We start from the raw sequence: 24179 nt of genomic DNA, 5'->3' as shown, positions 1-24179 counted from the left end.
ATTGTTATTTATGGATTTTAGAGAGAGAAAGGGACAGAAAGAGAGAGAGAGATCGATTTGTTGTCCTTATTTACGTATTCATTGGTTGCTTCTCGTTTGTTCCTTGATCAGGGATAGAACCCACGTCCTTGGCGTATTGGGACGACACTCTAACCATTGGACACACCGGCCAGCGCCCGGATTTTTACGCTAATTTCTTCTTTGTCCCTCTTCCCCGATAGCGTCATGTCCACAGGCCGGCACACATCATTTTGCGTGTGTGTTCTGCTCACTGCTGTATCTGTAGTGTCAAGCAGAGCTTGGTACATTGTAGATACTCGATAAACATTTCCTGAATTAGTAACAGAGAAGCTACTCCGAGGACTCGAGACCAGGGAGGAGCTGACTTCAGCTGCCCAGGGAAAGACGGCACGACCTGGGCTGGGAATGGAGAGGGGGAGAGAGCTGTTGACAGGGTCACCTGCTCATTTTCAAGGTTCCCATCTGTCCCTGCCACAGCCACCGTCCCCAGGGGGCAGCGTGACCTTCACAGAGAAGCTGAACATTGCCTGCCCACTGCTCACATCCCTCCGGCTGCCTCTGCACGGGCCCAGGAACGGAATGGAGTGGCTTTGGAGAGTCGAGATGATCAGCGCTGGCCCTGCCTGTGTGGCTCAGTTGGTTGGCTGTGGTCCCATGCACCCGAGGTCGCCCGTTCGATTCCCGGTCAGGGCACATGGTTGATTAGAAATTCTGAGAGTGGCAATCCTCGCTTTGTTTCCAGTCTTAAGGGGAAAGCAGGCAATACGTCCTCACTAAGAATGATACTGGCTGTGGACTTGTTTGTAAATGCTCTTTATCACATTGAGGAACTTTCGGGAAGAGAACTTTGTCCGTTTTGTTTACTGATTTATACCTAGTGTGCAGCATGATGCAGATAGGAAGCAAGTACTCAGTAAATATTTGTTGAATGAGAGAATGAATGAGCCCTAGCTGGTTTGGCTCAGTGGATTGAAGGATCTTGGGTTTGATTCCGGTCAAGGGCACATGCCTGGGTTGCGGGCTCAATCCCCAGTAGGGGGCGTGCAAGAGGCAGCCGATCAATGATTCTCTCTCATCATTGATGTTTCTATCTCTCTCTCCCTCTCCCTTCCTTTCTGAAGTCAATAAGAATATAAAATAAAATTTTAAAAAAGATTTATCTATGTTGTAAAAAAAAAAAAAAGGAATGAATGAGTTTAAGCTGCATGGCATGGTGGCTAGTAGTGTAGCATTGGACTTACCTAATTAGCAGTGTGATTTAACCCTTTGCACTCGCTTGCTTTTTCCTCGATTCCTTTATTCTACTCGGGATTTAATTTTTTAAATATCCCAGATTTTACAAAGCGCGGCAGTAGAATAAAAAACTGGAGTTTCTTTTCATACAAACTTATTTATTTGGATTTTTTTATATTTCAAATTATTGATACATTCAATACAATTTGACATACGAGCTGCTACCGATGCTAACCGTGTCGAGTCACACTCGACACCTGAGTGCAAAAGGTTAAGGCAATCGATTTACCCTTTGTCTTCCTCCTCTGTAAAGTGGGGATACGAATAGTACATGTCGCCCTAACCGGTTTGGCTCAGTGGATAGAGCGTCGGCCTGCGGACTCAGGGGTCCCAGGTTCGATTCTGGTCAAGGGCATGTACCTTGGTTGCGGGCACATATCCGGTGGGGGGTGTGCAGGAGGCGGCTGATTGGTGTTTCTCTCTCATTGACGTTTCTGACTCTCTCTTCCTCTCTGTAAAAAAATCAATAAATATATATATATATAAAAAGAATAGTACATGTCGCTTAGCGTTGGTCTGAGGATTTAATGAGAGTACCATGTAAAGCAAGAGCAGAGTCCGACACTTGGCTAGTGCGCAGTGAACATTAACTTTTATTATCTCACTTCTCGGAACCTCGTTTTCCTCTGTAACAGAGAGAATATTCTAACCCTTAACTCCTAGAGTTACAATGAGGATTACATGACATGTACATAGCATGCCCAGCACAATTCCTGGCGCGCACACACACACACACACACACACAAAACCATTAGTGAATGTCCAAGTCCTCTACCTATATTGAGTTGGGGGACATGGAGATGGCCAATCAAAAACTAAGTCCAGCCCAGCAGGTGTGGCTCAGTGGTTGAGTGTCGACCTATGAACCAGGAGGTTGCAGTTCGATTCCTGGTCAGGGCACATGCCCGGGTTGTGAGCTCAATCTCCAGTGTGGGGTGTGCAGGAGGCAGCTGATTGATGATTCTCTCTCATCATTGATGTCTCTATCTCTCTCTCCCTCTCCCTTCCTCTCTGAATCAATAAAAATACATTTTTTAAAAAAGAACTATGTCCATCGGAAGCTGATAGACTGATGGCAGAGACAGATAAGTATAGAGATCATTATGACAGTGTAGTAAGGACTGTGAACATTAATAAAAGAAAACCTAACAAATTAGGTTGGGAGGCCAGAAGGGGGAGCTCTCACACAGTACCACTTGATGTCAATTACAGGAAGAATTGTCAGTTACAGACAGGACCAAGCAGGAAAAAAAAGTCAACAGGAAAGAATCATCTATATATATAAAAGCATAATATGCAAATCCACCAGACGGCAAAACAACCGGTTGGCTATGACATGCACTGACCACCAGGGGGCAGATGCTCAATGCAGGAGCTGCCCCCAGCCCGCAGGCCCCGATTACCCGATGGGGAACTGGACACCAGGGGTGGGTGGCGGCGGACGCCCCGCCTTGATCACAGGCCAGGCCTAGGGACCCTACCCATGCACGAATTTTGTGCACGGGGCCTCTAGTCAGTTATAAGCCCCAACAGGAAAATATGTACATTGCATCTCCTAGGAGAAATTGACTACCCCATCAGCTCAGCCAATGAGAAACGTCATCTCCCTGAACTCTCCTTTTTCTCCAATGGATTTCCCAACCTCTTCCTTTTTTTCTTAAATAATGTTTCTCTCCTTTGTTGGACTTGCCTATGGTTTTTGTATAACTTGCTTGCCCAAATTGCAATTCTTTGCTATTCCCGGATAAACCCATTTTTGCTGATAAAAACAAAACAAAACAAAAATGACTGTTTTATTTTTAAGGTCAACAGGAGATATATAAAGACTTGTGTGGACCCAGAGGCAGAAGCTGGAGGCTGAAGTTTGACAGTGAGAGCGGGTCCCTCCTGGCTCCGGCATAGGCTTACACCTACAAGGAAACTACAATGGCTTATAGCAGGGAAGTCTGGAAACTGCCTAGGCCCTGGGATCACTTATAATGCATCAGTATGAACCATTAAACTTGATTTTGTGGGACACAGTGGGAACTGGCTGGCTGGGGCACAGGGTGGGAATTACTTTTTTTAAAAAATGTATTGATGTAAGAGAGAGAAACATCAATTTGTTGTTCCACTTATTTACACGTTCAGTGGTTGATTCCTGTATATGCCCTGGCCCGGGATCAAACCCACAACCTTAATGTATGGGAAGGACACTCTAACTAACTGAGCTATCTGACCAAGGCCGCTAATTACTTTTCATCAGACGTTTTTGTAACTTTTGCATCTTGTCCCATATTCAAAATAAATATGTCTTTTAAAATTACGCTGTGGAACAATAATCAATACCACTGATTTATTGTTATGTGAAAAAAAATTATTTATTGAAGGGCATCTTATTTTACATCTGCATAGAAAAAAGACTCCACAGGACTATAACAAAATATAGCAGTAACCGCTCCTTGGTGGGATTTATGGTGAATTGCACTTTCTCCTCTGGGCTCTTCGAGATTTTGCAAAAGTTCTATATTAAGAGTTTTGGGATTTTGGCTATAGGAATTAAAATTATCAACAAAAACTACCAGTCCCGGCAGACATTGCGCCTCCAGCTTCTGAAGACCCGCCTTCCCCCGGCACAGTGATCGCTGGGATTCCTAGTCCAGCAGCTGAAGCAAGGTGGGACGCCTAGTACCGGCACAGATGAGAGAGGAGGGAATTGCTGCCATTCTGACCAATGGACGGTGCGCAGTGGGCCTCAGTGACATGCGAACAGCGAATCGATGAACCTCTAAGTGTGATTGACGTGTATTTTAGCCTACGGGCGGCTTGTGAGGCGGAGCGCTGAGCGGCGGTCGTAGTGCGAACCATGGGAGGCGGCTGGTGGTGGGCTCGGGCCGCCCGCCTGGCCCGAATACACTTCCGGGGGCTGCCGCTGCCGCCTCCGCGGCCCCGGAGCGGGGGCGCCCGGGGGTCCTTCGCCCCTGGTCACGGCCCCCGCGCCGGGGCTTCGCCGCCCCCCGTGTCCGAGCTGGACCGCGCGGACGCCTGGCTCCTCCGGAAGGCTCACGAGACAGGTTGGCAGGCTGGGGCGAGGGTCGGCCGGCTGCAGACGGACGGGGGTCGGGATGGACAGGCTGTCCGCGCGCGAGTGGGAGAGCGGGTGGGGCTTCTGCTGGAGACTGGGCCCGGACTCGGGAGGGAGAAGGCTTCCGTGTACGCGCAGGGAAGCGCTGGCTGCAGAGCGCAGTGTGTCCGCATAGGAGAAGGGCTTGTGGGTGGGACGGGGCAGTGGGGTGCAGTGGGGATCGGAGAGGCCGGGCGGGCTAGGACGGGCATCCGGATGAAATTGTGCTGTCGGGACGAGAGAGGCCGCCAAAGAAGGCCAAGGTCGGGGGAGTGTCTACCGAGGGGTCCGCGATGGAGGGGCCAGTTCGCATCGAAGAGGGGACCACCCCGCCTAAGGCGGGAGTGTGGATCGATACTGAAGAGGGGGAAGTTCCTGATTGGAGGAGGGGCAACCAATAGAAAGATAGCTATGGGCTGATTGGAGGGCGAGGTGATCCAGGCTGCAGGGGGCGGGGCCTCGTGCCAGCCTGGGAGAGGCCCGGGCTGAGAGGATGTAGGGATGGGGAGTTTGTAGCCTGTTAGCACTACACGAGGATGTGAAAGCCATCAAGCCTGGGTCGGGGAACAGTTTGTGTCCGGCGGTCTGAGAAAGAAGTGAGAGGGCAGCTCATGGGTGGGGGCTGACCAAGATGACATCTCGGGGTCTTCCTGTCCTCAGATTTAGGTTCTGCAATTTTGGTTCCAGATCCTGCAGATTTTGCAGACTGTCTTGAATATTCGGTATTGCAGAGTTTGGGGAAGCGGGATTCAGATATGGGGAATAAGGTTATTGTGGGGGGGGGGGGCCCGAGGCTGCCAAGTCATGGTGGGAATTTGGAGCAGGATGGGGTGGTGGAATGACAAGCCCCTCAGTTTGACTGTCTGGGCTGAGGCACTTTGGGGGCAGGGTTTGGCTGGTGCTGACTCTCTCCCATCTCCCCCGTCCCTCCAAGCCTTCCTCTCCTGGTTTCGAAATGGCCTCCTGGCATCCGGCATCGGGGTCATCTCCTTCATGCAGAGTGACATGGGTCGGGAAGCTGCCTATGGTGAGTGCAGACCCCCGCTCTTGCTCCACCAGGGAGTGTAAATGCCCCCCCAACACTGGTGAGTGTAGATTCCCTCCTGCCCCATCGCCCCAATAGTAAGTATAGAACCCCTCATTCTTCCCCCACCAGAAGCCATCTCACCCTCACTGTGTCCACCTCCCACCCACCCCACTGCCCATCAGAGTGGGTGGTCCAGGGCATGGTTGTGGGTCTGCCCCTCCAGTCTGGCTTCTCAACAAAGACGAGGGTTCTAGTCGCAGCCCCTGCCCCTCCAACTCTGTCTTTGCTCCCACCCTTCCTCTGATCCTGGACGCCACCTGCAAGCCCTTGGCACCCCTCTGCTACCGTCTCACGCCCAGTGCCGTGGCTCTGTACTACCCCTGACCCCTGCTCTGCCCTTGAGTTTGCCCATCCCACTCTGAGTCCACCTCAGTCCCCTGACGCCCTGTCTCCAGGATCTGCCTCCCCCTCGGCCTTCCTTCCTAGTCCCCCATCCCCCACCCGGGACCCCAGGCCTCCCCTTCATTGATCCTGGCTTCCGCCCTCTCCCACAGGCTTCTTCCTGCTGGGTGGCCTGTGCGTGGTGTGGGGCGGCGCCTCCTACGTGGTGGGCCTGGCATCGCTGCGGGGACCTATGCAGCTCTCGCTGGGGGGCGCGGCTGCAGGCGTGGGTGCCGTGCTGGCCGCGGGCCTGCTCTGGGCCTGCGCTGTCGGCCTCTACATGGGCCAGCTGGAGCTGGACGTGGAACTGGTGCCTGAGGACGATGGGACGGCCGCTGCGGAAGGCCCGGATGAAGCGGGACGACCACCGCCGGAGTGAGCAGCAGGGCCAGGGGGAAGGACCAAGGACCTGAGGCCTGAAGCTGCTTCAGACTGGGGCCAGGGTCCAAGGACCAGGACATTAAACCTGACCCTTCCCTTCCTCCAAGTGGTGGTTCCTGTGACGGGCAGGCTGGGCCTGCGGGGGGGTGGAGGGCTGAGGGAAGGGGTGGGAGGAAGGAGAGAGGGGCTCCACAGCCCTCAGAGACCAAGCCACAGATGGGGAGCAGGTCTTTAATTCTTAAAGAGCGCTGATGGTCTGAGAGCCCTGTCCCCCACCCCTTAGGGCCTGCACCCACCCCCCAGGGTCCAGCTCTGCAGGAGGCTCTCCTGGTCATCAGTCCCCCTTCCGCTGCACCCTGGTGCCCGTGGGCCCCGGGTAGGGCAGGCCCAGGGGTGGGTAGAAGGCCTCCGGGAAGGGGGGGCCTGGGCCCAGCCTCTGCAGGTGTGGGTACATGAGGCCCAGCTCCGTGGGGCCGTAGCGGATGGTGCTGGGCGTGCACAGGCCCCGCACGACGGGGGGCAGGAAGCCCGCGTGGAGCAGGGAAGGTGAGGCGTCCCCAGGAGGCACCAGGCCCCACGGCCGCACGAGGTCCTGCTTCTGGGCCCCCGCCCGGATGACAGACGTGAACTCGCGCCGTGGCGGGGCTGGGTGGCCTGCTGGCTCCTCGTCTCCGCTGTCCTCCGGGTCTTTCGTGTCCCCACGGCCGGGCTCCACTTTGATGCACTTGCCCTGGGTCTGGGGGGCCTCCTCCTCGTCTGGGGGGGCAGCCTGCTTCCCTCGCACTGGAGGCGCTGGCTCTAGAAGGAGATGGGAAGGGCGCTGTGGGTGTGCGCGCCCAGCCCTCGGTCTGGCCATCCGTGGGAAGACGCGGTGGGTCTCCGCTGGGCGCGTTCCCCCCAGGGGACGGACACCGGGCTCTGTCTGGAGACTTTGGTTGTCGCAACCGGGGAGGAGGGTGCTCCTGGCATCCAGTGGAGAGAGGTCAGGGATGCTGTGGAGGACCCCACAATGCACAGGAAGCCCCCAAGCAAAGGTCGCCTGGTTCCTAAGGGCAGTGGAGCGGAGACTGGGAAGCCCTGGGCTAGCCCGGGGCTAGCAATTGTCCTGGGTACGAGGATGCGCCGTGTCTACACCATACAACGCATGGGCCGCGGGCTACAGATGCTTGTCTTGTGGCGAGTGTGACTGAGAACCCGAATTTTCAGTTTTAACGCAAGCAGCCAGCCCTCTGTGGCTAGTGGCTTCTGTGCTGGACAGTCCGGGTGCCAGGGGTCCCTGGGAGCCTCCAGGGTCGGTGGGAGGGGGCTCACCGGCGGGTTCCGGCTCGGGGCTGGATGCGTCCTCACGGGCCGCGCCGGCTGGAAGCTGGAAGGCGTCCAGAGGTGTGTGGCCACCCTCCGCTTGGCTGCGAGGAGACGGGGTGGAGCCAGGTTCCTGGGTGAGGGCACACGCCCCTGCCCCCCCAGGCTTGTGGGTGTAGACTCCCCCTCCCCATCTGAGTGCAGAACGCCCCGCCCCAGTGAGTATAGCGTCTCCACCCCAAAGCACTCAGGCCTCGTGACGGGACCCCAGACGCCAAGTTGGCTTGTGGCCCAGCGTGGCCCCACCCCGAGGCCACACGGGTGCGGCCCCTGGATGTCACTCCGAGGTGTCCCCCAGGCTCCTGCTGCTCCTGTGTCTTCCTGCGGAACTGCTGCCCCTCTGGGGCGGGTCCGGGCCCAGCAAAGACCGAGGCGTGGCCACCTCCTCACCTGCATGGCCTGGCCTTTCCCTGCACCTGCCCCAGCTGCCCCCCTCTTCACAGCAGCCATTGCCGGGGGGGGGGGGGGCTTTCCCCAAAGCAGGGTGGGCTGTGACCCTCTCCAGCTCTAACCCCGCCATGGCTCCCCAGTGCCCCAGGATCAGGTCCAGGCCCTCAGCCTGGCCCTGCGGTCGCCTCAGACCGGCCTCACTGTCGTCCGCGCCCCATTCCGCTGCTTCCTGCAGCAAGGACACCCCGCTTCCAGCCCTCTGCTCCCTGTCCCCGTCCCCTTCTGGAAGCCCTCTCTGTGGGCCCAGCCCTGTGGGACGGGCGCTGCAGCCCTCACCTGAGCACGTAGCTGACCCAGAGCACGTGGCGCTCCCCCGGGCTCTTCCCGCTCACAGCCACGGTGGCCACGGACTGCAGCCACACGAAGCCCCCCGCGCGCTGCAGCCAGCGGTAGTAGCCGGTCACCACCTGGCCCTTGTCCAGCACTGGGCCCAGCCCGGGCCGGAGGGGCCAGAGGGATGGAGACAGACAGCAGGACAGGCAGGCGGAGGGAGATGAGGCAGGTGGGCAGAGGAGACACAGGCGGGGCAGGGAAAGATGGGGAACAGGAAGGATGAGACAGTGGGGGAAGAGAAGGGCCATACACAGAGGGGTCAGCCCGTCAGAAGGCAGCACCGGTGCTGGGGTGGGTCAGAGGCCGCCGCCAACCCGCCCCCACCGCGCCGGCCCCCGCTCGGGGCTCCCTGCTGCGCTTCTGCGCTGAGCTGAGCCCCTGGAGCTGGTATCGGGAGGGGAGGGACCGCGATCACCCCGAGGCAGGACTTCTGGGGAGCGGGGACTGAGGCCTGGGGCGGCCCAGGCAGGGGAGGGTCCTCACGGTCCAGGTGGCTCTGGCGGATCCTGGCGGCGTCCTGTCCGTGGACAAACTGGTAGCAGCTGCGGCCCACCAGCTCCGCGGGCCCCAGGTCCATGTGCTCGCTGACTCTGAGGGTGGAGGGGGCGTTGGCTCTGCAGTCCCCTGGGGTCGCCCTCTTCCTCTGGAGGCAGGTGGCACCCGGCCGAGGGTCCCCTCTCACGGTCTCATAGCCCCTCCGCGCGGGGCAGGAGGAGCGGATGCGAGGAGGGACCCGAGGGGCCGGGAGATGGGCCAGGAGGGGCCAAGCTCTGCCGAGGGCGCCCCGAAGGGAGCGCGCGGACCCCCGAAGGCACAGCCCTCCGCCCCCAAGCCTACCCCTCTCCCTCTCCCTCGGCAGCTCTCCCGCCCCCCGCGGCCCCCCAGTGCCCAGCCCCTCGGGGCGGTGCGCCCCACCCGTACCTGCTCTCACAGGCCAGGATGGTGAGCCCCAGGCTGAGCCGGAAGACGACCGTGTGTCCGTGCAGCGGCAGCTCAGCCAGCGGGGCCGGGGGCAGCGTGTGGCCGAGGGCCACGAGGCCCAGGGCGCGGGCCCGGAGGCGGCCGGTCACGTGGATGACCTGCGGGCGGGGGCGGGGGGCTCCCGCTGTCACCCCCAGGCGCTGGGCGGGGGCAGGGCCTGCAGGAGTGCGGGAGCTCCCCCTCCTCTCCCCGTACCTCCCCCCGCCCCCCGGGCAGCGAGGACGCCCACCTTGTACCCCGAGGCCTTGACGTGCAGGCCGCGCTTGGTGAGGGTGGATTTCATGCGGACGAAGAAGGAGCGCTCCTGGGCCCGGGAGGAGGGGGCCGCCTCGGTGGGGCTGGCCTCTGGGGCGGGGTGAAGGAGAGTTGTGGGGTCCTGAGGAGGAGACACACGTAGGCGCCCCCTCCCCGCCGCCTTCAGAGCAGCCAGAGGCCGGGCCGGGCCGCACTCGGGCCCACGCGCCTGACGGTTCCACAAGCTCCTTGGCGGCTGCGCTGACCTCCCTCCAAGCAGCGGCCTTTCTAACGCTCAGCTCTGACCCCGTCCTTCCGCCCTGCAGCTGCTGAAGCCCAGCTTCTCCCCGGGACCCAACACTTGGGCAGGAACTGCGTCCCACTGACACCCTCTGAGGTCAGCCATCTCCTCCCCCCGCCCAGGTCGGAGCCTGTCTGGGGGCTTACACCGCACCTGCCCCCGCTGGGCATAGCCACCTCCTTCACTGGGCGGTGCGCCCTGGAGGGTGGGGCTGGGGCTGTGGTCACTACTGTGTGCCCAGCCCGGCCCAGCACAGAGCTGGGCATCAGGGGATGGCAACAGAGAAGACTCACAAAGAGCGATTCGTCTATAGGCCCCTGGTACAGGCATAAATGTGCTCACACCCAGATGACCCTGGGCCTCAAACTGAGGTGCAAACATCCTCACAGCCCCCCGCATGCCCCACACATCTCCCCAAACTTGCAATCACTGCTGACAACTCAGATGGTTTTGGTGCAAAGCAAACCCCATGTTAGAAAATCTTATTTACAGGAAAGTTGACCTCACAGTCGTCCCCTCCGCACCTCAGAGCTAAAAGGAACTGTCAGGGTAATCTAACACCCTCCCTCCTCCACGCGGAATGGAATTTTCCATTGGAAAGAAGGGTGAGGAGCATACTAGATCCTGGAGCCAGACAAACCGGGATTGGAATCTAGCTCAACTTACAGCTGTGACCTAGGACAGGCAACTTAACCTGGCTGTGCCGTGCCTCAGTTTCCCCCTCTGTAACACGAAGAGAATAACAGGTCCTGCTCTGTGGGATTGTGGTTAGGATTCAGTGAAATTGAGTACTTAGCGGCACAGCACATGCAAACGCCCAATAACCGCGCACCGTTATTTACCCGTCACCCACAGGCTGGCAGAGGGATCTTTCCAAAGCTCAAAATCTTGGGGATTCAGGCAATCTTAGGGAGCCAAGTCTTCCTGCCTCAATTTAGACTCTAAAAACTTGTTTTGCACAACTCTAAAGGAGAGCGGGTTTTGTTTAAATGTAACATCGCTGGATACAATGCACCCGTTGTCCCTGCCTCAGGCCTCATTCTTTGGGGGCCCTTGGAATTACCGATCTCAGGAGTATCAGCGAGCGAGGAGGAAGAGGAGGAAGAGGAGGGGATTGAGGGTGAGGTGGGGGGCCGGGAGGTCCGGGTCCGCAGGCCCAGTTGCTCCAGGACCTCTGAGTGGTCCCCAGGATGGATGTAATCGAAGACGCTACTGCCCGTCAGCTCCACCTGCCGGCGAAGGAAAGGAATACAGGGGCGGGTAAGGTGCGCACAGTCACTGCGCGGCCCTCCCCCCCTCCTCCCTGCCCTCCCCGGTTTGGCCAACTGTTCATTCGCTTACAGGCAGGAGTACTTCATGCCAATCTTGTGTTTTTATTAGAATTTTTTTAAAGTTTTTTTTAAACCCTCACCTGAGGACATTTTTTCCCATTGACTTTTTAGAGTGGGAAGGAAGGGAGGAGAGAGAGAAACATCAATGTGAGAGAGTTTCATCGCTTGGTTGCCTTAGATGGAGCAACCCAGGTATGTGCCCTTGACCGGGAATCGGAATTGAACCTCGACCCTTCAGTGCGCAGGCCCAGGGCAAAAGGAACATTTGTACAGGAGGAGACCAACCTCGGCTCTTCCCTCCTCCCTCTTCAAAGCCAGCGATTACTAACGACTTTCTGCCCGCCTAGTCTGCCAAGAAGCTGTGTAGGGCCCTAGCCAGGTTGGCTCAGTGGTTAGAGCGTCAACATATGGCCTGAAGGGTCCCAGGTTCGATTCCGGTCAAGGGCACATGCCCAGGTTGCGGGCTCGGTCCTCAGTGGGGAGTGTGCAGGAGGCAGCCCATCAGTGATTCTCTCTCATCACTGATGTTTCTATCTCTCTCCCCCTCTCTGAAATCAATATATATATATATTTAAAGAAGCTGTGTAGGGAGTTGGGGTGGGGAGGTATCATAGCCTCTAACTTACAGCAAACAGCTGTGCCCTGAAATGAATCACAGGATGTCCCAGCAGGAATGGGGTTCAAGATACAAACAGTGGAATGAGGACATTTGAGTCAGGCAGACTTTTGCATTCAATTCCCCCCCAAATCTCGCAGCAGTCCCACATCTCCCCCAATCCAGGCCCATCTTCTCCCCGCTGTGTTCCTGCCCCAGCATCCTCACTGGTCGTCTGGCCTTCAGTCCCCACTCAAATGGGGACCCTCCATAGGTTACTCATCCGGCCATGGCCCTCCTCCCCTCAGACACCTCCCAGAGCTGGTGGAGGTGGGTAAGGGGGGTGGGGAGAGACATCTGTAATAATGTCAACAATTCAAAAGAAAACAAAACCCCTCCCGTGGCTCCCACTGCCCCAAGGCTGGGGGTCATCCCCTGAACTCCTCCCCTCCTCCAGCCCTTCCCACACCAGCTTCAAGCCTCCCCTCCCCCTCCCTCTCTCTCCTCCCCCTCCCTCCCTCCCTCCCTTTCTCTGGTTCATATCCCCCTTCCTTCTGGTTCGTCCTCCTCCAGAAAGCAACAACTCGCAAAAAGCTGCTCACAGAGGCCAAAGCACTGAATTGTTGAAATTTACCATCCGCCAAAATCGTTCTAAAAACAACAAAAGTTGGTAGCAATTGGTGTCGACAGGATCGGTGAGGCCTACGATGCCACAAGGAGCCAGGACTCTGGACACAGGGGCTTTCAAACGCCACAGAAAACCTTTCAGCGCGCGCAGACCTCAAGCCCCGCCCACATAAATTGTTGGGATCTTTTAAAACGTGAAGAAGAAACAACTTTGGGTCAGTATGGTGTATCTGGCCACCACTCATCGGCAAACCGGTCCTTCTGCTCATTTGCTTCTTTCAAATTGACCTGTTACTTTATGTTTTGTTTTTAAATATTTTTATTGATTTCAGAGAGGAAGGGAGAGGGAGAAACACCAATGATGAGCATCGTTGATTGGCTGCCTCCTGCACGCCCCCTACTGGGGATGGAGCCTGAAACCTGGGCATGTGCCCTTGACCTGCATGGAACCCGGGACCCTTCAGTCTGCAGGCCGACGCTCTATCCACTGAGCCAAACCGGCTAGGGCTTGTTTTGTTTTTAAATTATTTTTCCTTTGACCCGTGACTCCGATAACCCTCCTCTGCCTGTGAGGAGGAGCCATGTTGGATGCCATGTGGGGTTCCAAGGAACGCACTTTGGGAACCACGGATCCAGTCCCTTTTTCACGCTGGGATGGTGAGATCAGGAGAGAGGAGGGGGACGCCCGGGCGGCCCAGGGAGATGGCGGTTGGGCCAGTCCAGGCAGCCGCTGAGGTCCTTACCTGGGAGAGACCCAGGTAAATGGAGACGGTCTCTGAGATGTAGAGGAACTTCCCCTCCTGGTTCAAGGCAAACACAAAGCCATCCAGGGACTAGAGGGGGAGAGACAGGGAGGGGGAGAGGAGGGCCTGGCCTCTGTAAGAGGCTCTGAAATCTTATCTCTGCCAGGATGGATTATTTTTTGGGGAGGGGAGGACGGGGCTTCACTGGCCCTGGAAGGGGCAGGGAGGGGGGCCCCAGCATGCGCCTCCCAGTCCGGGTGCTCTCCTGCGACGGATGCGGGAGAGAAGGGTGCTGTTCTCCGAGGAGGCCACCAGGTGGCAGCACGGAGCAGCAGGAAGGGAAGGGGCCTCACCTGCAAGATGTGTCCTCCCAGGTGCTGCTCGAAGATTTCGGAGACCAGGGCCACGGAGCCCCTGCGGCCCGGGGCTGGGGACAGAGGGACCGGTGAGGCCGGGGCCTGCGGTCTGGCCGACCCTGGCCTTCTGGGAAGGATCCCAGGGAACCAGGCTATGAATTTCCTCTCTTCCTCCCAGTCCTGTAGCCATCATGGGGTACTGAGGGGCCCCCCCGCCCTGTCGGGGAGAGACCTGGGATGTGGGGAGGAGTGAGAGGGGCAGAGGTAGGCTGGACAGACAGAGAGACAGAGAGACACCAGGGGATAGAGAAAGGGATTCATTCATCCATCCATCCATCCATCCAGCAAACTCTCTCTGAGCACCTGTGGCCAGGCTCTGTGTTGGGAACACTGGGGTGACCCAGACAGCCCCGTCCTACCCTCACGGGCGCACCCAGGCCATGGCACATAAACAAGTAAAAAATGAACAAGGAATTATCATCTGTGCTATAAGGAATCAAATAGATTATGGGGCCCTAGCTGGTGTGGCTCAGTGGATAGAGCATCGGCCTGCGGACTGAAGGGTCCCGGGTTTGATTCTGGTCAAGGGCACGTTCCTTGGTTGCAGGCTCCTTCCGGGCCTCCGGACCCTGGTAGGGGCTCTTGCAAGAGGCAACCAATCGATGTGTTTCTCTCACATCGATATTCCTCTCTGTCTTTCCCTCTCTCTTCTCCTCTCTCTAAAATAAATGGGAGAATAGCCTCAGGTGAGGATTTAAGAAATAATAATAATACATAGATATGTGAAATGAAGAGGAGGGTGGTGAGGCCTGTTGAAGGGGGAGGGAGTAGCTGAGCTCAGACCTGAAGGATGAGAAGGAGGCAGAGAGGAGACTGAAAAGGAGAAAGAGACACACACACAGAGACAGGAACAGAGCACACGCAGAGATTGAGAGACAAAGGCACAGAGAGACAAGTAATGGACAGAGAAACGTACAGAGAGATCTAAAGGACATTACAACTCAACAACAACCCAACTGAAACATGAGCAAAGGGCCTGAATAGACATTTCTCCAAGCAAGAGATACAAATAGCTAATAAGCCCATGAAAAGATGCTTAAACTCATTAGCCATTAGCAAAATGCAAATCAAAACCACAATGAGACCACTTCACACCCACTAGGATGGCTAGACAGACAGACAGACACACACACACACACAGAAACTGCACACCCGCCCTCCCCCGTGCATTGATGGTGGGAATGTTAATGGCACAGCTGCTCTGGAAAACAGTTCGGTGGGTCCTCAGTGAGTTAAACACGGAATTACCATCTGACCCAGGGATTCCACTTGTAGGCATATGCCCCAAAGCATCAAAAACATGCTCTAGCAAACACCTGTACATCAATGCTCACAGCAGCACTGTTCCTCACAGCCGGAGGTGGAAACAAATGTCCGCTAACTGACAAATGGATCAACAAAGCATGCTGTATTCAGACCCTAGAGTATTATCCTATCGAATAAAGAGGGAATATGCTAATTGACCATCACTCCATCACAAAGATGGCTGCACCACAGCTGAGGCCAAGTTCCCATAAGGAGCCTTAAGGAGCAATCAGCAGGGACCTACGCCTTCTCCCACCCCTGTGGGGCTTGACAGGGGACCTCAGGCCCCACCCTCTGCCCTGGCGTCAGGCTAGGGGACCTCAGGCTGCACCCCCACCCCAGTGCCAGGCCAGGGGACCTGAGGCCATGCCCCCACCCAGCAGGGCTTGACAGGGGATCTCAGGCTGTGTCCCCCACCTGGCGGGGTTTGATGGAGGACCTCAAGGCACCCCCCCCACCCCCCCGCCCCGGTCTGGGCTGGGCAACCTCAGGCCATGCCCCATCCTGGTGCCGGGCCAGGGGACCTGAGGCTATGCCCCCTGCCCTGCAGGGCTTGACAAGGGTGGGACTGGCCCGGTCTGGATCTAGCCCAATGCGGGGGGCGGGGGGGCGGCGCTGGGGCCAGTCGCTTCCCCTCTCTGTGCCTCAGTTTCCTCCTCTGCCAAGTGGGTTTGCTAAGAGCGCAGCCCTCCCAGGCGGGCTGAGCCTTCAGTCAGCTTAAGGAACTTCTAGAAAGGGCCTCGCACGGCCTGACCCACAGCAGGTGCCGGGAAATGCGGAGCCACAATGAGTATTAATAGTGTGATTACTATTGTTATTTCCAGACCATCCAAACACCAGGCGGCGAAAACACGCCCCTCCGCCAATCAGGGCGCAGCCCCCCGCCCAGCCCCGCCCCCGGAGGTCTAGGCCACGCCTCCCCCTCCCAGGCGCTCTCCCAACCCCGCGCTGTTCCATCCTTTTCCCACCCTTGCCTGGAGCTCCAAGAACAATAACTGGGAGTGGGGGTGGGGTGACTAACGGGGACCCCTCCCCCGAGATGCAGCGCGAACAAGCCGGGTGACAGGCGGGAACAATGCTGCTTGCTAATTGTTGCAATTTTCCCCTGTCATTTTTGCTAATTCCTTCATTTTCCCTCTCAGAGGATCAGCCCAGGTCAGACCGAACGGCTGCAATTAACAGCGTTAATGGGCGCGTCGGGACGGGGGCGGGGCGGGCGTGCGGGGAGGGCTCAGCCACTGGCTGTTCCCCCAAAACACCGGGGCTGTCCCCTGGGATGGGGAGCGCTGGGGTCTGTCCCATCACTGACCAGTGGGCTTCCTTACCCCCAGGCTCTCCCTCCTCAAACCCTCCAATTCCCCAACTCCTGCCCCTGTGTTTCCTCCTCTCCACCCAAATACCTCAATTTCTCTCTCCCCCAAAGTAGTTACTCCCAGATTTGCCCCCCTCATTACTCCTAGATTTGCCCTCTCCTCACGTCCAAACCTCAACCATCACTCACTCATTCAACAAACATTTGCTGTTTTTTACTGGAGCCTGATTCTGCTGGAGAAGAAAAACTGTCCCAGTTGCCACCATCCCTTACAGATTGGGGGGGAATGAAGGCCTCTCCCAGGCCTTAGGAGTCCCCCTCCACTTCCCATCCCAATGGTCGGGAGGGATTGCTGGGGGGGGGGGGGGTGGAGGGAGGGAAGAAGGGCTGGAACTTCATTCCCTATGAAGGCCAAGGCCAGAGAGAAGGAACCACCCACCACAATCAGAGGGTGTGGGCCTGAGGGCTGGAGGGGGGCATTTCTGCCTCTACTTTTCCTCAGCCTGATCTGTAAAATGGGTCCAGTGAGTGAGCAGAATGGGTTTGTGCATGTAAGTAGCACAGAGCCAGGCACTCAGTAGGTGCCTAATCCCTGAGTCTTGCCACTATTCTTATCAGTATTACTATGGATAACCTGGGGTGTACCTCTACCCTTTGGGGTGGTTCCTTGCCCTGCCCCTTAACCCCTCTCTGTCTCTCACACTCACATCCATTTTCTGTAAGTCCTATGGGCTGTACCCTCACGGCCTCACCTGAATCCAACCACCTGTCACCCCAGAGCCCCCACCCTGGCCCCGTGCCCCACCTCCCACCGAGACCACTGCACTCACCCCCTTAAGGGGCTCCCTGCTCCCACTCACACCCACCATCACCATGGCCCCCATCTCAGTTGGGGTAACAGACAAAGTCCTCACCACAGCCCGGTGGGGGGGCCTGCAGGCCCAGGCCCCTGCTGACCACTCCCCGCCTCACTCCCTCCTCTCCAGACTCCCTCCAACCAGCCTGCCTCCGCGCCTCTGCCTGTAGGCGCTCCCAGCTCTTCTCAGAGCTTGCTCCCTCCCCTCCTTCCCTCTCAGCCCGAAGGTCATGCCTGACTTGTGAACTAAGATTCACTCGCCTGCGGACTGAAGGGTCCCAGGTTCGATTCCGGTCAAGGGCATGTACCTTGGTTGCAGGCACATCCCCAGTGGGGGGGTGTGCAGGAGGCAGCTGATCGATGTTTCTCATCAATGTTTCTAACTCTCTATCCCTCTCCCCTCCTCTCTGTAAAAAATCAATAAAATATATTAAAAAAAAAAAAAAAAGATTCACTCTTTCTCCCCTCATTCCATTCCAGTCACCCAGCTGTGGGATGAGGCTGCTGTGTCCCAGACGCAGGGAACAAGGTGCTGGGAGGGACATACAATGAATAAGAGAGATGTATGGTGTCCGAAGAGAGCGATGAAAAGAAAGCAGGAGAGGAAGGCAGGGAGTGCGGGGCCGTGCCATGTTTAGCAGGATGGGCAGGGAAGGCTGACTGAGGAGCGGACCTTCAGCGGGAAGGGAGTTCCTGGTGGCGGGCACAGCAAGTGCCAGGGCCCTGAGGTCAGTACGAGCTTCTCTGAAGAACGGCCAGTGTGTGTGTTGGGGCTGAGAGTGGGGGTTGAAAAGGTGAGAGGAGGAGGCGAGGTCAGGAGGTCAGGGCGTGGGGGACAGAGGGCCCACCTCGTAGGAATTACGAGGGGACTTTGTCCTGTTCCCTGCTGCGTCTCTGGCACCTAGGACTGTGCCTGGCACAGGGGAGGGCTCAGTGGTGCTTGTCGAATGGACGGGCAATGCTGATTTGAAATCAAGGCTGTCTTCTCCGCAGACGCTCAGGCACCGAACTAGACTTTGACCTCTGTTGTCTCATTTTACAGACGGGAGACTGAGGCACAGAGAGAGGCGGAGAGCTGCAAGGGAGGACTCATCCCTGGAGACCTACAGCCATGCCCAGTACGGTGGCTGAGAAGGTAATCTGCAGAGCAGCTGGGCCTCTTCCTACTTCTGTGAGATGGACTCGCAGGTGCCTCCCCCTCAGGCCTTGGAGAGGACGGAGCGAGTTACTGTGCGGGCAGTGCTGGGTCTGACCCGTGCTGCATTATTACTGTTACTATTCCTATTATTTTATCTTTTAGTTATTTTTATTTTTATTGATTTCAGAGAGGAAGGGAGAGGGAGAGAGAAGTAGAGACATCAATGATGAGAAGGAATCATTGATTGGCTGCCTTCTGCACACCCCCCACTGGGGATCAAGCCCGCAACCCAGGCACATGCCCTTGGCTGGCATCGAACCCGGGACCTTTCAGTCCGCAGGCCGACGCCCTATCCATGGAGCCAAACCAGCCAGGGCTGTTTCTATTATTGAGGAGGCCATGGGATCCCCCTCCTTTGGAGAATGGGAGGCTCAATGCTTTGTTCTCTGACTCCTGCTGACACGCCATCCTCAGTTTACCCATCTGAACTACGGAAGCAGGCGCTTGGCCTCTTGTTGGGAGACCTGGTAGGGCCAGAGGTGCCCCCAATTTCCTAATGTTGGGGGTATGAGAGGGAGTCCTGCAGTTCCTCCCCCACCAGCTCTGGGGTACAGGCAGGGGCTGATGAGGTCGGAGCTCTGCCTGCTCAGTGCTGTGAGCTCAGAGTCCCTGCCAGGACTCGCCCACCGCCCAGGTAATGGGGGGTGGGGGGGGGAGTGCTAGGCTTCAGTGGGGCTCTCCCCCCACTTCTCTCCCTGGGCTGGGGACAATAGGCAAGATGTTTATCCCCAGGGCGCACATGTTGTTCGCGGTAATGACAGTAATCAGAGGCTCTAATGCCGCATTCTCTCGGTGCCAGTCAATTCGCCTAATTACCGCCTGCGAAGCTGGATTATTTAAATTTAAATGGTGATTTATTGCGAACTTAATCAATGCTATTTTCTCTCCCCCCTCCTCCGGGACCGGGGCAGGAGGGGAATTGAAGACACCCCCCTCCCACCCCACCCTAAGGACACCTCTTATTTTGGGGTGGGAGATTAGCCTGGGGGGCCCTGCCCTGTGACCTGAGATGAATACGATTCACCGTCTCCTAGTCATTAGAGGAAAGCAGTAATGCTTAAAAAGAAGTCATAACCTAACACTTGTAGGTATCTGCCAATAAAGCCTGAAGAATAATAAAAGCAGGCATCTCTGTACCTGCCTTTCACGTAGTCTCTATTTATGCATTATCGGTTCTGTTTCTCTGACTATTTGTTACCGAGTCTTGGCCACTAGGGCGTCGGCCTGTCCAGCGCAGGGACTATCGAGTCTGTTTCCTGCCGGATCCCAGAGCGGATCAGCCGCAGGCACACAGTAGGTGCCCATAAACCACAGGCTCCCAGCCGGCAATAGAGGCCACACAGTGACTGATTGCTCCGAGCAGCGGTGATCTCTGTGCCTCAGCAGCGGTCTTTACACACATTACCTGGTTGACCCCTCCTTAGCCCTCAGGGAGAGGTGTCCTCACGATTCCCTTTGACAAACGAGGCACAGAGAGATGCGGGGACCTGCCCGGGTCCCTCCCTGTCCCTTTCGAACTGGGAATTCTGACCCCGGAGCCTTGTGCTCCCCCTGGGTCCCCGCAGGTCTGGGTGGGAGGCCCAGGCTGGGTCCCCTCCGACCCGCTCACGGAGCTGCGGGTCTCCTTTGCGATAACAATGGCTCATCTCCGCGGATAAAACAACTGCATTCCCTAGTCTGACCCCTGGGGTCACCAAGCCCTCGACGAGGCCAGCATTCCCGAACCCTTCCCTCCCTGTGTGCCCGTTTCACAGGTGAGTACACTGAGGCATGGAGAGTAAGACACCCGACAGGGACCCCACGAAAGGTCTGACTCCAAACTCCACGCACCCTCCGCATCCGGGAGCTGGGCGAGGGCGGGCGGGCGGGCGCCCCGGGTCCTCCGCGCGCCACCCCCGCGCGTGCGCACTCACCGAGGCCGGCGGGGGGCCCGGTGGCTCGCAGCCCCCAGGGCGGCGCCCCGAGCGCGGCGAAGCGGCGCAGGCGGAGGTAGGTGACGCAGAGCCGCACGACCGACGCCTTGTCCAGCTGGCTGGAGATGGCCCCGGGCAGCGGGAGCAGCTTGGCCAGCTCGAAGAACTCCAGGTTCTCCTTCCCGCGCCGCGAGCGCGCCGCGTTGCGGGACTTCTCCTTGCGTTGCGCCTGCAGGCTGGGCGGGAGGCGCGCGGGGAGCCTCAGCGGGGTTCGGGGTTCGGGGATGCGGGGCCTCGGGGAGGGGAGCCCCGCCTTTGGGAACTAGGGGACGGGATGGGGCGTTGGAAGCGGATTCAACTCTGGAGGCGGGGGCAGAACCCGGGTGTGAAGTTACACCGGCCGGCGGTGGGGACAGGTGGGGGGGGGGGGTCAGGGGGGAGGGGCGGAGGCGGGGGGGTGAGGAGTGCGGGTCTGGATCCCGAGGAAGGGGCCGGGAGCGCCAGGCGGGAGGGTGGGTTCCAGGACGACGGTGGAGCAACTCCGGGCAAGAAATTCTAGCCCCACGGGACGGGGCAGACGCGAGTGTGAATTCCACCCGGACCCGGCCGGGGGCGGGGCCAGGCCGGGGGGCGGGGCTTCGCTCACCAGGGTCCGGGCGGGGCCTTGACCGTGAGCCCCGGCAGAAAGTCCCACGGGACGCCGCCCCCACGACCTGCCCCGCATCTGACCTCGCCGCCGCCGCCACTGCTGGGGCAGGGGGCCGCCATCTCCGCGGGGACTCGCTCAGGCGGGGTCGGAGCAGCCTGCGGGACTCGAGATCCGCGTCTCCTGCAGCGGGAAGGAAGCGGAGGCAGCGCTGCGTCCGAAGGGGACCCCGGGAGAGGGCTGCTAGGGAAACTGAGGTCCGCGCGGGGCTCAGGGGGCCAGCAAGGAGCCGGAGCCGGATGGTGCCTCGGTCTCCCCCTGGAGGCCCCGCTGCGGAGCCCCGCGGCTCTCACCCTGCCGGGCCCGGGAGAAGCTCAGGGCGAGGACGTGCCCCGCCGCCGCCTCCCCCGCGCCGCCCGCCAGCGCGCCCGCCTCACGCCCGCGCCGGGCCGGCTCCCGCATACCAATGGGCGCACGCGGCGCGCATACGGATCCGACCGGCCCGCGCGCTGCGTGCCAAGCATGCCCAAGCCCGGCGGGGGGCGGGCGCCTGCCAGGCCCAGGCGCGCGGGCATCTAGCCCCGGAGCCCCCTGGCCCGGGGACCCGCCCCCCAAGCCCATCCCGGGAGTCCCGGTCCCCGGAGCGCGGCGTGCCGATTTCCCGGGCTGGACGAAGAAGGTAGGGGCAAAGGGCAGGGACCCCACCCCACGGTCTGCCCAGGGACCTCCCCGCAGCCCCTGGGGTGGCGCCGTGTGTCCGGGCCACCAAATCTCCGCAACCACAACTTCCTCCCCGAAGACCCGAGCGTGCGGACCCGGCCCGCGACGCAGGGGCCGGCGCCTCCGCCGAGGACGCACCCAGGGCAGACCCAGCGCTCGGGCCCGGGTGTCCTGGATCCAGACCCCCGAGAGCCAGGCGCGTGTTCAGTTCGGTATCCATTCCTCCAGGACTGGCGTCCGGATTCCCCCCACCCAGCACCCGCGCCGCCCGAGCCTCCGCAGCCAGGTGTCCATACCCCCCGCCCCCTAGGTCTCAGGACCCGAACAGCGTTACCCCTTCCCCCAACCTCGGGAGACGGGCGTTTGGATCACCCAGGACACTGGAGTTCGGCCTCCTGTTCCTCCGGGACCCAGGTGTTCCCCGTCCCCTCTCGCCAGCCGCCGGCTTCCCGACCCGCAGGACCCCAGCCTCGTTACCTGGCTGCGGGGCGGGTACCGGGCGCGGCGTGGGGCCGGCCCGGCGGCGCAGCGGGGTGGCCCCATAGACCCCGGGGCGGCCCGGCGGGGCGCGGGCTGTGGCTCTAGGCTCTCGGCGCCCACCGCGGCCTCGCAGACTTGGAGACGCGGGGACAGCGCTGAGGGCGGGGCGGGGCGGGGTCAGCCAGAGCCCCGCCCCCTGGTCCAGCCCAGCGCCAGCCCCTCTGGCCTTTTCAGGGGTGGGGGGTTTCCAGCAATGGGGGTTCAGCCCCCCGCCCACCGGCAGGAGAACCGGAGTCAGTGGGGGGAACCCCGTAGTCCAGGCTCTATCTATAGACTCCACGGGAGGAACTAGCGCCCGAGCCCCCCAGGCGAACCCGGGCCTGGCAACCTCTTCTGACAAGGCGGACACCCTGCACCCGAGCCCCCCTGCAGGGGTGGAGACCCAGACGTCAGGGCCCCCTCCAGGACGCAAGTCCAGGCTTCTGAGACCCTCATTTTCCAGGAGAGAGCTTCAGGGTGTCAGCACCCCTGCACCCAAGCCCACCCTCCTCTTCTAAGGCCAGGTTTGGCACCGGACCTCTCAGGGACCAGGACCCGGACCCAGGCACCCGAGGGACTTCAGAGGTCAGGATCCTGGGGTCGTATCTCTACCATCCACCCCCCACAGGATGGGAACCCCCAAAGCCAAGCTCCCTATCCTATATAATAAAAGGCTAATATGCAAATTGTCCCCTGGACTGGGAGTTTGATCAGGGGGAGGGGCCAGCGGGGGGGGGGGCGGCGGTGAGGGAGAGGGGAGGGGCTGCAGGCAGTTGGCTGTCTGGCCCCGCCCCGATCAGCCAGCCAACCACTTGCAGCCCCTCCCCGCTCTGTCCTGGCCTAATGGGCCCCAATTGGGGCAGGCCAGCCAGACCCCACCAGTGCATGAATTCGTGCACCGGGCCTCTAGTTAGATCATAAGTGGGAACTCAGGTCCGAGGCAGGCCTTCTCCACTCAGGTAGGAGACTCCACACCCTTCCCTCCCAAGCCCCTTCAGCAGCCTGGCTCGGGGCTCCTAGGAGACCCCAGTGCAAGGAATAAAAATGGGGCGGGAGTCTTAGGAGAGGCAGGCAGGCAGGGGCTCGCCCTGAGCAAGGACCTTCCCCCCTCTGGGCAGATGGAGAACGGGGCACACACCTCGAGCACTGGCTGATGGGATCCCCCTTAAACGCGCTCATGGTAATCCTGACTTGACTTGGGGAGCGAGCGCTTATATCCTGCTAATCCTTTCTCCACGGCCAGGCTCTGAGCTGGGCTCTGTTACTGAGGCATGGAGGTAGGGAAACTGAGGCATGGAGAGGCTGTCTAGCCTGATGGTGATGGCCTGGCAGCCAGTGATTTTTCCCTATTTCCCCACAGAGAGGCGCGTCAGGGTCAGGGTCAGGGTAGGGACTCCAGCTCAGATGGCTGTCCCTTCTCCTGGCAGTGCTTCCGGTGCAGCCCGGGCGGGCGGTTAATTTCATTGCAGCGCCCGCCTCCCCGCGCCATTGTGGCCCCGGAACAGGCTGGCCCAGCGGTTGTCAGAGTGTGACCTGGGCACCGGCTCCCAGTCCCTCTCGGGGGTCGGCTCGGTCACGTTGTCACGCTGGGACGTTTTCTGCCCTTGGCCCTTCATTCCCCGGGCGTGTCCGTGGAGTTCTCCAGAAGCGGCGTGGCAGGTGATATCGAAACAGACTGAATTCATGTTAACCTGGAACGATGTTTATTATTGTTATTTAAAGTGCGTGTTACCTTTAAAATCCTGTTTTAATGTCTGATATGGCTTACAAAACACAGAAAGTGCTTTGGTCTTCCCTAAGAATAAAAAATAGTCCTGAGCCCTAGCTGGTTTGGCTCTGTGGATAGAGCGTCGACCTGCGGACTCAAGGGTCCCGGGTTCGATTCCAGTCAAGGGCACATGCCTGGGTGGCGGGCTCGATCCACAGTGGGGGGGCGTGCAGGAGGCAGCCGATCAGTGATTCACTTTCATCATTGATGTTTCTATCTCTCTCTCCCTCTCCCTTCCTCTCTGAAATCAATAAAAATATATTTAAAAAAAATAGTCCAGCTGAAACCGGTTTGGCTCAGTGG

At 59.0% G+C, this 24179-nt stretch overlaps 2 protein-coding genes across 2 annotated transcripts; one reads left to right on the top strand and one right to left on the bottom strand.

Annotated features, from left to right (window-relative positions):
- Nucleotides 1-4112: 4112 nt before the first annotated feature.
- TMEM160 (transmembrane protein 160) lies at nucleotides 4113-6366 on the top strand. Its single transcript, XM_008154434.3, has 3 exons — nucleotides 4113-4367; nucleotides 5352-5444; nucleotides 5999-6366. The coding sequence occupies exons 1-3, from the start codon at nucleotides 4160-4162 to the stop codon at nucleotides 6262-6264; spliced, it is 567 nt and encodes a 188-aa protein (XP_008152656.1). The 5' UTR covers nucleotides 4113-4159; the 3' UTR covers nucleotides 6265-6366.
- A 191-nt stretch (nucleotides 6367-6557) lies between these two features.
- Nucleotides 6558-21035, bottom strand: NPAS1 (neuronal PAS domain protein 1). Its single transcript, XM_054710702.1, has 11 exons — nucleotides 20870-21035; nucleotides 20224-20459; nucleotides 13577-13650; nucleotides 13224-13313; nucleotides 10991-11156; nucleotides 9622-9737; nucleotides 9333-9490; nucleotides 8895-9001; nucleotides 8355-8502; nucleotides 7578-7672; nucleotides 6558-7064 (listed from the first exon to the last, which is right to left on the bottom strand). Exons 1-11 carry the CDS (start codon nucleotides 20989-20991, stop codon nucleotides 6601-6603), a joined length of 1776 nt encoding a protein of 591 aa, XP_054566677.1. The 5' UTR covers nucleotides 20992-21035; the 3' UTR covers nucleotides 6558-6600.
- Between the last annotated feature and the right edge of the window lie 3144 nt (nucleotides 21036-24179).

Source organism: Eptesicus fuscus, chromosome 21 (genome assembly GCF_027574615.1).
Source record: "Eptesicus fuscus isolate TK198812 chromosome 21, DD_ASM_mEF_20220401, whole genome shotgun sequence".
NCBI classification, from domain to species: Eukaryota; Metazoa; Chordata; class Mammalia; order Chiroptera; family Vespertilionidae; genus Eptesicus; species Eptesicus fuscus.
Note: the sequence above shows the minus strand (reverse complement) of the source record. Positions and strands in the feature narration are given on the sequence as shown.